The sequence below is a fragment of the Mustela nivalis genome (assembly GCF_964662115.1).
Source record: "Mustela nivalis genome assembly, chromosome: 14".
NCBI lineage: Eukaryota > Metazoa > Chordata > Mammalia > Carnivora > Mustelidae > Mustela > Mustela nivalis.
The window spans coordinates 80,878,217-80,893,094 of NC_139033.1; the positions used below are offsets into that span (position 1 = coordinate 80,878,217).

General features: G+C 53.8%; 2 protein-coding genes across 27 annotated transcripts in view; both read left to right on the forward strand.

The window, feature by feature from the left end:
* The first annotated feature begins 1,254 nt into the window (after window positions 1-1,254).
* The window catches only part of GNB1L (G protein subunit beta 1 like), a 70,013-nt gene continuing 56,389 nt past the window's right edge, over window positions 1,255-14,878 (forward strand). For 8 of the 26 annotated variants that reach the window (XM_082697514.1, XM_082697535.1, XM_082697536.1 and 5 more), the window contains exons 1-2: window positions 1,342-1,438; window positions 1,701-1,795. Coding sequence is in view for 11 of the 26 variants with exons in the window: in XM_082697539.1 (XP_082553665.1) it covers window positions 1,338-1,580; window positions 1,701-1,795 (338 nt within the window). In the remaining 15 variants the exon portion in view is untranslated. Of the gene's footprint in view, window positions 1,581-1,666; window positions 1,796-4,925; window positions 5,019-5,485; window positions 5,749-8,104; window positions 8,325-10,270; window positions 10,467-14,878 lie in introns of those variants that run through there. The other 18 variants (XM_082697539.1, XM_082697516.1, XM_082697515.1 and 15 more) reach the window with 12 other exon arrangements.
* RTL10 (retrotransposon Gag like 10) lies at window positions 3,771-5,011 on the forward strand (the record flags this gene model as incomplete). Its single annotated transcript, XM_082698178.1, is given in 10 exon segments — window positions 3,771-4,160; window positions 4,162-4,224; window positions 4,227-4,280; window positions 4,282-4,318; window positions 4,321-4,393; window positions 4,395-4,443; window positions 4,445-4,468; window positions 4,472-4,606; window positions 4,608-4,686; window positions 4,689-5,011. Coding segments are annotated over 10 exon segments (1,227 nt in total), but the record flags the coding sequence as incomplete, so codon positions are not given.

Here is a 14,878-nt window from a genome sequence, read left to right on the forward strand (position 1 = left end):
CTCTCTGTCAAATAAACAAATAAAATCTAAAAGAAAAGGTGATTTCTGATAGCTTGGCTGGGTTGGATTAGTTTTTTTACAGGAGCCTGCTGCCTGCTCTCTGCTGACCGGCCTTGAGTTGGCCTGAGCTGCCTAGTGCCTGAGGTAAGTCAAATTGTCGGGAACTCCCCCTCTCCTTTGAGGCAGGAAGTTTAAATTATCAGGTCAATTAGGAAAGATACAACCGAAAAATACAAGTTTCATTCACACTTCAAGGAGGCGTTTCCTGGCTGGGTGCCACTTTTATTATTTTTGGCCAACGCGGCTGAAAGCCCCACAGACCCAAGTAAAAGTACAATGTGATCTTTGATTCACATTTCAAAGATCAAAGAGAGAGAGTTTGGGTGTAAATGCAGATAACATTTCAGAGATGGTTTCATGAAAGGAGTCACTAGACCAGGGCAGAGAGGGAGCTGGTCTCTTATGTGTGTGCTCGCCTGGAGAAACATCCTTTTCCAGTGAATTCCACTTCACTGATGGCTTTAATAACATCTGGCCGGCATCCAGGTCCTTGGCCCACAGGGCATTTGGTCTTTGGGCTGGGGGACCAGCCCCCTCTCCCACCTCTTCACCTTAAGCACAGGAAGAGGAGACATGGAGCGGTGCACGCGAGAAGCACCCAATCTCATGCTCCACTCGCTTTTGCAAAGTCTCTGGGTGCTGACTGGGCTTGCCACTCTGGGGCAGCAAACTTGGCCTTGGCAGCCTGCCCTCATTGTCCTCTCTCGGTCCAGCCTCGACCCACCCACTAGAAAACCCACAGGCCCCCGCTTGCCAGCCCCTAGGCACCCCGGTGAGGATTCCTCGCTGCCAGTCCTGCCCTGCCCTTTTACTCCTGGGCCGGAGGTTATGTAGAACCAGGCACTGGGTGGTGAGAGACACTTTACATGGAAGCGCTGCTGCCCTTCTATGCCCAAACCCTCCCTGATGCCCTCTGTCCCCAGCATCCCTTCCGACTTTCAGTAGCGCCCCAGTGCCCAGCTAATGGAGGGCAGTGGAAACGGCTCCAACTTCTCTGGGGGAGCTGGGTGGGTGTCCGGCCCCTCCCTCCAAGCTATCCGTTCCTCAGCCCCAGAGCATTTCCCGTCTCCCTCCCGGACACCGCCAGCCCTGGCCGCCCCACGCGCGCGAAAGCTGCCCGTCCCGCTCCACGGACTTCGCGCCGCCAGGTTGAACGCACTCCCATGACCCCCCGCGCCGCACTGCCGCGCTGGCAAGGCCTGGGAGCGCATGCGCAGCCCTGCGCCCCTAGGCTCAGGGCGCAGGCGCGGCCCTCCTGGGAAGCGACCGCGGGTAGTATGGGGCGGCCGCGCGCACGCAAGGGGCGTGGCTGCGCGACGTGTTCCGGCTCTGAGCGCAGCGCCAGTCCGAACCGGTGTAGCCACCTTCTGCCCTGCGGGTCAGTGGGGCGGCGGGAACCGGAGCGGCCGTCTGGGGCCCCGCCCCTCCATCCTTTCCTAAGCCCGTGTCCGCAGAGAAGCGCTCGGAGTCCCCGGACTGTGTCCCAGTTGCCCTTCCGAACGGCGAGCCTCAGTTTCTCGGTCCGCGCCGCAGGCTGGGGAGATCCTGGAGTCATGTTCGGGTGGTTCCCGCGGTCTTCGGAGGTCGCCCCCGCGCCCCGCCTAGCCTCACGGCGGCCGATATTGTTCTGCACTTTTTAGGTGGCACTTGGACTCTGGCTCCGGGAGGGGACCGGTCCGCAGTCTCCAGCCGCAGATCCGTGGACCCTCTTCACAGAAGCTTCGCGCAGCCTCAGGTAGATCGGCTTCTTTTTGCAGTGGGACTTGTGAACTCATATCCCGGCTGTTTCCTGCATGACGTTTGCGGGAGGGGTGGTGCAGTGGTCTGCCCTCCACTCGCTGTGAGGCCTTAGGCAAGTTATTCTACCCTCGGGGCCCCTGGTCACCTCGGAGCTGAGAATGCTGTAGCGTTCGCGGTGCTTTTGGGCTTTGCGTGGAGGCAAATGCGCGTGCGTCCCGGTACGTGTTCCTTGAGTAAAGCGCTGTGCAGTCCAGGAGAAGAGCCCAAATCCTTCAGTGTTAGGGTGGGGAGAGAAGGGATAGAGGTCAACAGACTGATAGCCAAGGAAGGTTTAGGCCCAAAGCCTGAACCAGGCCTGGCTGGTTGGAGCAAGGGAACCTTCTCTTCTCCCTCAGGCTACAGGGGGCACACAGGCATGCTGGTGAGCAGGCAGGAAACAGCTGGGGTTCTGATTGGGGATGGGAGTTTGGGACTGGGAGGAATCCAGGACAGAGACCTGGGTCGTGTGCACGACCTGTCCTGAGCATGGGATGTGGTTTTTCCATGCAGTCTGGCACATAACCTCTGATTGGTGGCAGGACCTGGGGTATGGCTCGCAGTCACTGGTTTTCAGAACTCCATGAGGGACTGAACTGGGCTCACAAGTGGACTGCATTTGTGTGCTGCCCCTTAGGCCACTGCTGCTGGCAGGCTCTAGCATATTCTTTTCCTGTGTTAGGATGGGAAGGGTTTTCAGGTGGAAGAACCTCCACTGGAACCTGAGAGGTTCCAGAATTCTTGGGTGGCAAAGATGGGTGCTGGTGGTCCTAGCAGCTTTGAGTGCTGCAGGCTGCCCTGGGAGGTGCTCAGCAGAAAGCCCAGCAGAGCTGTATATCCCTGGAGGATCTCACTCTGATGGGGACAGGAGAGATAAACACATGGGCAACTATGTCCAAAGGTGTGTGCAGGCCGTGGTGCCCTGTTGTGAGTTGATGGAGCATTAGGGTCTGTGTGCAGGGATTGCAGAATGTGTTCTGTGGTGGCTATGAGTGGACCTTCCTTTGCAGAGAGACCGAAGAGGTGGCCACTATAAGCTGGGCAGCGTGAGAGCCCTGGGAGAGGGCTCCTGGCATTGGAAGAGGTTGGTTGCAACCTCCTTTTCCATGTTGGGGCTCTTTGGGCTGCTTAGGGTTGATGACCACTGCTCTCCAGGCCCTTTACAGGAGTGACTTTGGGCTGGTGAAAGAAGATGTAGCAAGTGGGATTAAACTTGGGGGTGTGGATGCTGGGCTGTTGACAGGAATGGGGACACAGGGAGGTGGTGTTCAAGGTGGGGTGTCTTTGCCAACAGGCTATAGTCCGAGTGGTGAGGTGAGTCTGGAAAACGCGGATGCACAGAGAATAGCGGGTCCCCAGGCTTCTGTTGAGGATAAAGATAGCACCTGTCAAGCTCCTAGTGCTTTGATGTTAAAGGATCTTTTGACATTTACATAACAGTCACAGTGTTTGGGGTGACTAAGGGACTCCTTCTCGGTGGATTGAAGGGTAGTTCCTAACCAGCATGGTGACGAGTGGTGGTTAAGCTGTGGTCTTTAGAGTGGTTGGTGGTTGGTGTGTGGCCACAGACAAATGACTTCATTCACCACTCTGCCTCTGGTATGATAAGAGTACCAGCCTCATCAGGTGGTCATTGTTTGGCACAGATAGAGCACTCAGTAAAAGGTTGCTTCTGTCATTTTCCTGAAACTCCGTGACAGCCAGCCATGCCATCCAAGGAAACCCTGGGGATTCTGATCTGGCCCCCTTTCCTTCTGTGACTGACAGCATCTGCCATCACACCTTGCCCGTGAAACATCACAGGTGGTATTTGCCCACCTTCTCAGACCTCACAGGCCTGGCTTCTGGGCTCTCCTTCCACTCAGAGCTCCTAGTTGGGTTCCTGGAATTTGCCTGGGATTCCTCCTGCTGCATAGTGAACCTGGTTTGGCCTTGTTCCTGCTCTTCCGCACCTTGTTTTTGGACAGATTGTCTTGGATGGTGGCCTGCGTCTGACAGTCCCATCAGCTCTTCTCAGCACTCCTGAGGCCACAGCTGTCAGCTCCTCTGACCCTCAGCAGTTACCTGGGGTGCCTGGGTTTGCCACACTCCTTTCAGCCCATCTCTTGTCCCGTTGTGTCACGGCCACTCTCCCCACTGCACCATCTCTTCTTTCTTCCTTCTTCTTCTTAATAGTCGGTGTGGAAACTCCCCTTCGTTCCCAGCATGCCCCTTGGCTGGCGTGTTGGCAGGACCCTCACAATCCCATCTGGGTGGGAACCAGTTATGCCATTGCACACCCTTGGCAGCAGATGGACCAGGTCTCTCCAGGGGTCACATACGTTCCCCACTCCAGTGGATCCCTGGATTGAGCAGCTCTGCTGTGGGGACCCTGTGTGTGTGCTTGTACAACCACTGTGCAGAAGAGCATGGCCATTAGTGTTCCTGGTGGTAAACCCACAGAAGGAAGGGTCCCCGGCTCTGCGCATGCCTGGCCCATGGCCCCCAGGGTGGACTTCTGCTGTGTGCCAATCTCACACCCATGCACCTTTGATGGCTCCCCATGGCTTCTGGACCGATCTGTCCTTTTGCTTTGAGCACTATCAGGACAACCTCTCCTGTGTCTTGGGAGATCCTAGGGCACCTGATGGACTGACGCCAGGCATGGGCAGCCCCCTACATCAACAGGGACCTGCTCCTTCCTGATGATTATGAGCTCTTCTGCCAGGATCTCAAGGAAGTTTTTCAAAACCCAAACAGTTTCACTGAATACCATGCTGTATCACCTTGCCCCGCTATCTGCTGCCTCAAGCCAGCCCACAATGGCCCCACAGCTGCCTATGGTGAGGCAGTACTTAGCTAAGTACTCAGAGGCCTGGTACTCAACATGGGCGCTGCCCCATTGCTGTGGCCACCCCTGCTGTTTGTAGTTCCAACTCTACACGCAGAAATACTTTCCCCTGAACAGCAGTGGGCCAAGGAGAACAGCCTTGGGTCTGTGGAGTCCCCCACCTTGTCTAGCTCTGCATGCAACACTGATCCTGGTCCCGTGGGGCCAGCCCCATCCCAGCCAAGGGAGATGACCCCTACACCTGCTCCTATACTTTCAGGATCTGCTAACCTGCCTGTCCAGAAGCCAGATCCAGTTCCACCAGGGTGTCCAGAACCCCCAGAAGACAGAGGAGGAGATTTCTGAGACAGAGGTAGACCAGGAGGCATCCTTAGGTACCCCACAGTGGGTGGCGGACACCTCAAAAGCCCCAGGAGACTTAGCAGTTTCTCCCATTTCCCACTCCACAGCCCTGGGTTCTGCACACAGCCCAGGCAGGTGGAGCAGTGCTCCTTGTGACCAAGTGGCCTACATAGCTACATAGCCCACAGCCCCCCAACAGGACGGGATGGCTTTCCCAGATATTTGCCCTACCCACTTGCTTTATTTCTGGGTAGGAGGTGCACCCACTTGGCCTCTCCTCTGAGCACAAACAGCCCTCTCGTCCCGCTCACCACCCCACTTCCTGTTATAACAGAATAGTGGGCTCTTCGCTGTGCACATCATCCTCATGACTTGCCCAGTGGCCCAGAATCTGCCTCCCAGTAGGTTCTCAGGTGCATTTTCACTGGTTGGACAATTTCAAAAGCAGTCTCATCAGATTTTTGTCTGTCTTTATAGCCGTTCCACTCCCTGGACCCCTTTGTTCAATGTTGGCTGGACAGGAATAGGTCTGTCCTGTCAGCTCCTTGTGAATCTGCCCCTGGGTGATGTCTGTACTTTGGCCGCCTTCCCCATCTTGGCTCCTGTGACCTCTGTCCTCTGGGCTGGAATTTAAGGATGGCTGCATGGAGGAAGCAGCCACTTTGATCATTTAGTATAAGTTGGATGGCAGAGAAAGATGCTTCCCTTGGGCTTACCACCAGCCCTGGCCAGCTAGGAAGGTAAGATACAGGCCTCCTGGCCAGTCTCAATTCAATTCTCATTTTTCCCTTTTGTTTATCCACATTCTAGTGATACCTGGTTTTCTTCAGAAGTTGGCATGAATTTCTTGTCTCAGTGCCTTTGCCTATGTTGCCCTCCCACTTTCTGCTCTTCAGTGTTCCCTGTCTCCCTGCCCACTCTTGCACATTGTTCACTCTGCACTTGAACCTTAACACTATAAATGACTTGGATCTCTGGGTAGACTGTGAGCCTCTAGGGCAGGAGCTCCATCTCGATCAGCTTTGTGTTCCTGATACACAGTTCGGTGTTCATTAAACATATGTTGAATCCGTGGCTCCACTTGTGGCGTGGTGGGTGCCGGCGGGCAGAGCCCTTATTTTGTTAGCAGGAGCCCTATTGCCTCTTCTGTTGGGAACAGGGTAGGTCCTAGCCTCGAGCACTCGAGGTCAGTGTTGGAGGTGTGGTTTCTGGTGGGGGCTTTGAGAATTGAAGGGACTGGTTGAAGGCAGGAGTTAGGCTGTATAGGTGGGAGTGGGAGGCTTAGCAGGTGGAGTGTGGTTTTGAGAACTGACTTCCTAGAGCCGGAAGTAAATCCAGCAGCAGGCTGCAAACCAGAGCTTTAGACCCAGGGGCCAGAGGATTGGATTGGGATTAAGGAGGACCTGTTCTGTACAACGATGGATTTTCTAATAATGAGAACTGAGTTCAGAAGCTCCTTTCAGCCAAGTTTAACACAGGATAGGTACAGTGCACCTACCCAGAGGGATAATTAGACAAGAACGTCATATCCCTCTGGTTTTACAGTTATGGAAACAATGCTTTCCTGGAAAGTAGGAAGTAAAAGTAAGTGGAAATGTGAACTGCTGCTAAAACTAGTTATTTTAGAGAAAAATTAGGAAGCAAATAAATATCTGGTAAAAATTTTTAAGTAAAATAGATACTGCTGGGATTATTGTATTTAGTAATTGTCACTATTAAAGTCTCTGGCTTCAGATGGTTTTATGTGTGAGCTGTTTTCTTTTTCTTTTTTTTTTTTTTTAAAGATTTTATTTATTTATTTGACAGAGAGAAATCACAAGTAGATGGAGAGGCAGGCAGAGAGAGAGGGAAGCAGGCTCCCTGCCGAGCAGAGAGCCCGATGCGGGACTCGATCCCAGGACCCTGAGATCATGACCTGAGCCGAAGGCAGTGGCTCAACCCACTGAGCCACCCAGGCGCCCCTATATGTGAGCTGTTTTATGGCCCTGGTGTCCTGCAAGCAAAACAGGTGCAAGTCTTAGAAATAAGTGGGAAGCTGATAGAATCCTAAAAGCAAACAAGCAATCGAACAGAAGAAATCATTGCAGCCTTGATTCTGATCAAGTGTAGGAAATCTCTGCACATTGTAACCCAGCCCCAGACACATGGCTGCCCCCCACCCCCTGCCACTGCTATTGCTCAGGTCTGGACCCTCCTCCTTTTCCAGACCCAGCTCAGACTGTTTCCCATAGCAGGGCAGACCCTGGCCTGCCAATGGGTCTGATATTGTTGGCCATATCTTTTGAGCTGGTAAGACATCCCTGACCGTAGAACCTGGGGTTACTCTCTGGGCTGATGGCCCAGTGCCTTAGTTGACATCCCCTCTAGTGCTGGCTTCTGCACAGGGCACCTTCCTCATCCACATTTAGTGAATCTGAAGTGAATCCCTTTAAGTTCCAGATCACCATCTTCCCTTCTGACCCCAGTGCCACCTCCTTTGGGCCCCAGACAGCTCCTGCCAGCTTGGTTTATAGTCTGGCATCCCTCTCCTGAGGGCCACTTCTCCAGAGGCAGGCCCAAGAGGACCTGTGAAGGGGCCAGATGACCTATATTTTACTTTGGAAAATGGGTCCGGTTGTGGTTAGGCTCTCATCACAAAGGACAAGAAATGAGGGTGGGGCCTTAGGGGCAAAGGCAAGGTTGCCAGTTCCTGGGTGCCCTTGAGGGTGGCATTAGGAGAGGAGGGGAGGGCTCTGGCCTGGCCTTGCAGATAGGCAGTGCATATGGTGTTGCAGAGTGACGGTTTATTGACAGCTGATGCTGTGCCCTGTCTTTGGGCAGATGCTTTCCTGTTCTGAGCGGAGAGAAGGAGCACAGAACCAGAAGAGGAGGCCCTGCCATGAGTGACTGGAAGAGAATCCTCAGGGCATTCAACACTCCCGGCTCTTCACACACAGGTGTGAGGCTAGAGGAGGCTGCTTCTGGGACCAGGACAGTCTGGCATGGTTTGCTGGCTGTGCTCAGGGTCTGGCTGATGTGCTAGGGTCTGTCTACCAGATCATTGTGCCTGTCCCGTACGTGGCCTTGGAAATAACATGGAGATTTTATTTCCTAAAGCTAGGACATAGTGGGCACAATAGAAGAGTTTTTAAAGTACATGTCTCCGAGGAAAAATTGAACACCAGAAGTATCATGGATACAGTCCTCTGAGGTACCACACTCTTCATAAAGCTGCAACAATGAATGTACTTGGAATTGGTGTGGATGGATGAACAGAGGAGAATAGAGAACTTTGAAATAAAGCCAAATAAATGAAGGAATTTGGTTCATGCTTAAGGTATGGTTTCAAATTAATGGGGGTGAAATGGATTATTTAGTAAAAGGAGTTGGAACAACTGGTTAGCCATCTGGAAAATAGTAAAACTGGATACCCACCTCACTCTGCGCCAGGCTCCACTCCAGATGGATTAAAGGGAAATATGGGTGATTTTCTTTTTCCTGCCTGTGATCCCAGAACTTTCAAAGTTCTAAATATCCAGAATTGCTGAAGGTATGGAGAAAGAGGCTTTTTTTTTTTTTTTTTTTTGCTATTGGTGGGAATATCCGATACTACAAATCACCCCCATAACATTTCTTTTTTTTTTTTAAGATTTTATTTATTTATTTGACAGACGGAGATCACACGTAGGCAGAGAGATAGGCAGGGAGAGAGGGGGAAGCAGGCTCTCTGTTGGGCAGAGAGCCCGATGTGGGGCTCAATCCCAGGACCCTGGGATCATGACCCGAGCCGAAGGCAGAGACTTTAACCCACTGAACCACCCAGGCACCTCCCCCCCAATAATATTTCTAAGCACACAGACCTTGACCACTTGCTTACATGCAGATGGCCACTGTTCTTCCTCAGTGTGGGGCTTCAGAGCATGGACTTGAGTTCGGTCACACCTTGCCTCCACTTGCAAGCTCATGGTCCTTGGTGTCACCTGACCTCATAAGGTAGTGGGAAGATCAAATGGGTAAGGCCTGAGCTCTGTCAGGTGCCTAGCAGGCACTCACCGCATTAACAGCAAGACTGGAAACAGCCCAAAGGTCCTATAGCACAGACTGAGGTAAATAGAGCTATTGTCCAGTCCCATCAGTCAGGATGAGCCAGACTGTGCTGTAGTCACAACCTCCCATGTCTCACTACTCATCTGTCACAGACCAACCGGTATGGCCTCCACCCATGGCAGAGGAACCATGCCAACAGAAGTTCACTGGACACACTTCTCCACAACCACAGAGGCAGGGTAAAGACCACAGTGAACCACAAGTGATACTTGTCACTCCTTTTCCATGATGGTGGCCAAAGGAAGCTGGCAAACCACACCTAAGTTCTGAGGGATGAGTGGCTAATCCTCCCGTAGGGTGAGGCCATCAGCATGGAGAAGGTGAACCTGACACTCAACAGGGCAGCTGTCGCCAAAGTGGGGGCAGGCCTTCATCAGTACCTGTGGAAAGATGCCTGCAAGTTTACAAAGGCTGTGGGGCTTAAACGACAGAATGTATTCCTCCCCGTTCTGGAGGCTGGAAGCCCAAGATCAAGGTGCTAGCAGGCTTGTTTCTCCTGCAGTCTGCTTGGCTTGTGATGGCCATCTTCTCCCTGTGTCCTCACATGGTTGTGTCTCTGTGCCTGTTGGTTCTAATTCCTCTTATAGGGACTAGTTCTGTTGGATTAAGGGCCACCCACACGACCTCATTTAACCTTAATGCCCTTTTTATAGAGGCCCTCTCTCCAAATAGAGTCACATTCTGAAAGGGTAGGGGCTAGAACTTCAACATGTGAATTGGGGGGGGGGGTGGACACAATTTGCCCCTAATAATGCCCATGATGGAGTTCTTGTTTTTGATTTTTGCAATTTCCAACAGTGCTATGGTGAGCACCCTTGGAGCATCGCTGAGTGACAGGCAGGGCCCCCTACCCACCTGTGCCAGACTTGTAACAGGAGTGGGAATCCCTGAGGTATGGAGCCGCTGAGTTTGGGGACTTGTGTTTTCCACAGCATGACCTATCCTACCCTAAAGAGTAGAGGACCCTTTTCCCACAGGGCGCAGACCTTCCCACCCCAGGTTAAGGATGCCAAGCAGGCCCAGCCTGCCCATGGTGCCATCTTTCTCATACATGCCTGGCTTTCTGGTCTGGTCCTCCACCAATTATCTGGCTTTATAGTGAGTGTTTATTATTTGATAGAGAAATATTCCCAACTCTCCCTCCTCCTCACTGACACTTTTTTTTTTTCAGTTGTTTTGGCTAGTTATAAAAATATGTCAAAAACAGAAGTGGAGAGGATGGTACAGTGGACCGTGGTGTGTCTGTTCGGCTCCAGCATTGGTCAGTCCCTATCCTGGGGGCACCCTGTTGGTGGATCAGCTGGCCACTGTGCTGTGCCAGACAGCAGGCGTCCTGAGCTCACTTTCTCTTTGGGCTGTGGTGTCCTCATTTGTAAGTGGACAACGTGATCTCTGTTACAAGGGTGTTGACGGTGAGCCCGGAAGAAGTCCCTGGTCTGCGGGGTGCCCTTGGCAGCCCATTCCTTCTCTCCTGGCCTCAGGAGGGGCACAGCCAGGACTGGGGCCTGTGGGTGCTGGGTACTCATCCACTTGCTGGGAGGGGCCTCCAGACAGTGGAGAGGAGCATTCCAGGTTCTTCTCTACCTGTGTGCCTAAGTAGCACAGGGCCTGGGCTGACAGTGAGCCCACACTCGGCCATATGTGCAGGTGCTGTGTGGTTGGTACAGGGACACCTGGTGCTGGGAGTGCTGCATCTCGTGCCCCATGGGGTCCTGAGTGCAGAGTGTTGTTCGCCTTGACACTTTTGCACCAAAACCAAGATTTTCTGAAGGCCACAGTTAGAGAGATGGGAGGCCTGTTAGGGCCTAGAGGGTAGGGGAATTCAGGAAACATGTGGTGGCCAGGTAACCAATCCAGTACACTGTCCTCTAGGACATGGCAACCTTCCCACCACCAAGACCCCTATGTTCCTCTCCCTGAAAATCAGGGTGCAAATGGGAGCCATGGATGGTGACAGGCAGGAGGGTAACCCAGAGCCAGTGCAGCTCTGCCCCTGTGTTCCCACCCCACTCCAGGTTCCCGCTTCCTGAGTTCCACCATGGCTTCCTGGCCCCTATCATCACGTCCCATGCCCCCTGTCCCCCTTCATCCCCCACAAGTTGCTGAACTTTAGCAAGGCTCCCTTTGCTGCCTGGGTAATGGAGAGAATTTCTGCCTTGCATGTGCTAGGAGGCAGCAGGCAGGTAGCCTCTGTCGCAGGAGCAAACACATGGATCCCTGTCGGAAAGTGTATCCCCACCGCCATGGTTACAGACCCTCTCTCCCAGTGAGATCAGGTTCCTAGGAGCTGCCTGGGCACTATCCCCTGGGGATTGGCCCATTCCATGCCCAGGGTGAGAGTTGTCTAGGGGCTGTCATCAGCACTGGGCAGCTGGCTGCCGTGGACTAGATCTCATGGCGGAAGCAGGCCCCAGAGGCCAGCACTGGTACGTGGGAATGGTCATACTTCCTGTAAAACAGTGAGCTTTTCCGTGTGTTGACTGGGGAAAAAAATGCTGCTGGCCTGGCTGGCTTCCCACCCCTGCCTGGAAGTTTGTGGGGGCAGGCCAGCTGAAAGTGCTCCTGACCTGGACTTCCTTCCTGCCATCTTTCCAGGCTCCCTGGACCTGCCTCTGGGGGAGATGGGCGTCCTCAGCTGCATCTTAAGGTGCCTGTTCATGGAGTGGTGCTGCCTGCCCAGCCGGCCTGCCTCAGCTACCCGGCAGCCCCTTTCCCTGGCGTTTCCTTTTAGTCAGCAAGATTGGCCTGCCCCCCCCCCCCATCCTGAGCAGAAGTCTGCAACTGCTGGCCTCAGCGGCCCAGCCCGAAGCCCCTGCTAGCTGCGGAGCACATGGCCACACCTCACACACTGCAGCTGCCATTTTGTCCGACATCATTGTGCCTTTGTCTATGAGGCTCACTCTGGCTGCCCCGGCGTAGTCTCACCCGGCTGGCGTGGGAGCCCCAGCAGAACGCCCAGCAGGGACTTGGCCGTGCTGTGGCAGGGGAGAGCAGGCATGCGGTTGGGAGCGCCGTGCTCTCCTCTGCCTGGGCACCCATTGTACCACATGGGCCTTGATGCCCACGGAGGAGCCACGTCCCAGGGGATGTGACTGTAACTTTGCCTCCATTGCCCTCTCCTCCAAACGCCATGGAGCCCTTCCAGAAGGGGTACCTGCAGACCTGGCGGGATGATGTCTAGACACATGTGGGACACTGCCGGGTTTACTGCAGGCAAGGAGCTCCTGGGGCCGGGACGGGGCACCTTCCCCCTCAGAGGAGCCAGGAACTTGTGAGCTTTGCAGGAGCAGGACTCCCAAGTTATGGGGCAAGTGACTCGCTGCTATTGGACAGAACGAGAAGCTTCAAGCTGAGGGTGGAGGCGGCTGTCAGTCTGTCTCCCAAGGGCCTTCAGGGGTGCAGCACTCTTGACTCCACCACAGAAGCCTATTGTTTCAACAGCTGTCCCCCACATCTGCTTCGCAGTCTTTCTGGCCCCTGGGGAGATGCCCTGTCTGTATTCAAAGCTCAGAGGGGGCTCCTGGCAGCGGGGCTTGGTGGTTTTCCCTGTACTCTCAAGAAACAGCCAGCACAGGGCCCTGTGGAGCCTCAGGTCACCTTCGCCTGCTGCTCCTGGGACATGGCTGTGCTGGAGACAGGCAGGCCTGGGACTGACCTTTGGTCCCCTAGGGTAAGCGCTGCTGGAGGGCGTTCTTTATAACCCTTTCCCCCGCCACCCACCGCACTGTACACACAGAGTTCCATCAGTCACCAGGAGAGGTGGGGATGGTTGTGGCTGGGGTGCACACTTGCTGCCCAGGGGGAAGGCAGGTGCAGGGATGGGGCCTGTGGGGCGCAGGGCTGCTCAGAACACTGTCTTCCCTCCCCTAAGCCCTCCCTCCCTGGCAGGGCTGGCCGCACTGCGTCCCCGGAACCCCTCCCTGGGATCTGCATCTTTGAAGCCAGGGATACTGACAGAGGATTCAATGAATCCAAGGTCGCCAGTCAGGCGTTGACAGATGCCCGGCCACGATACTATTTCTGATTTAATAACCGAATGGGAGGCTGGCCCTTGGTAATAATTAGGGCTAATTACTGAGGAGGTGTTGACAGACGGGCTGAGAGGAAACAAACTACCTTTATCCCGGGGCTTAGAGTCAGATTACCGGCCCAGTGCTATCTGCCCCTCGGAAAGTAGACGCTTCAATCACTCACCGAGGCTTCAAAGAGGAAAGGGCCCTGACAATGCATGGGGTTTGGAAAGGAGCTATGAAGTGCGCCTTTGACTCTGAATCGCCAAACGGAGCCCCATTCCAGAAATGGTTTCTTTGTGAAGTTTGAGTTACCCCCGGCAAACCTGCCTCCCTGGCTCGGGGCTGGGGAGGGGTGCTGTGGGCACAGGCTGGGCCTGTGCCTGGCAGCCCATGGGCCTGAGCAGGGAGGTGCAGCGTGCTTTCCTTGGCCCGGGGAGTGTGTCCAGTTCTTTGTGGCTGGGAGCTGCAGGTAACAGGACAGGGATCTTACTGTCCCCCAGGCTTGTTCCTTCCATTGTCTCACCCGGACACACTTTCTAAAGCTGTTGTGGGCGGGTCCAGGCTCTCTGGTTTTGTTTTGTTTTGCTTTGCTTTTGAGGACAGGGCAGAAGGAGAGGGAGAGAGTCTCAAGCAAGCTCCATGCCCAGTGCAGAGCTTGATCTCACAACTTTGAGATCATGGCCTGAGTTGAAATCGAGAGTCAGACGCTTAACTGAGCCGCCCAGGTGCCCCGTAGTCTGGAAGGGACTGTGCCCTTGGCCTTACTTATGGCAGGACCACCCCTCTGGGGCCTGGGCATCACTTACTGGGCTGCCCCCACCCTGGCTTCAGTGGTAAGCCAATGCTGTGGACGGGACACTGACCCCCAGGGCGTCAGCAACAGGGTGACAACTTGGAAAGGGATTGTCCTACTAAGTTGTAGGCTGGTTTCTAATGCCTATTTGTGAACCTGCTGACTGCCCTGGGACTCCTTGTATTTCAAAGGCCATGGAGGACAGTGGTCAAACCTCCATTCCCATGGTGAGAAGCAGCAGCCCTGGAAAGTTTCCCAGTGACCTGGACTGGACTGCCCAGGTCACTGTGTCTGTGATGTGGCTTCTAAGGGCCACTTCTGGGACTCTTGCTGTATGTAGTCTGTCCTGATCAGGAAGGCGGGAGGGTGACAAAGCAGTGCTCAGGACAGGCCTGTCGAGAGAGCATCTTTGTGGTCCCAGGTGTAGCCTGGGAAGCACAAAGTGGGTTTCTGTTCCTGCCAGCCTGGAGAGCCAGCCACTTCAGAGCCTTCCACTAGGATGGTGTGTAGTTCAAGGAGAGAATGAGCTGGTTTGGCTGATGGAGATGCATTCTTCCTTTCCCTGGCACGCTGCTATGCTTCTCCAGGTGACCATGGTGGTGATGACGATTATGACAAAACTCATCAGCTAATTTGCTTAGCTATTAGGGAGCTATTAGGAACACTACTGATGAATTTAAATCTGCTTCTCTGGGGGCAAAAACAGGATGGTGAATTATTTTAAGTGGGCTAAGTCCTTAAAAATTGGCATTGAATCTTTTTAAAGCCGCCTAAGTAGAATTAGAAATTGTCTCTAAGCCAGAAAAGTCTAAGCAGGAAACTGGGTTTTCATAATGTGTTAGTGGTAACTCCTATAGACTAGCTTGACAAAAGAACTCTTTCTGGGATCCCAAGAGAGCAGTGGCCCAGTACATTACTTTGTGCACAGAAGCATGCTCGAGTCCTCCTCTTATTATTAACATTTTATGTGATTTGCAT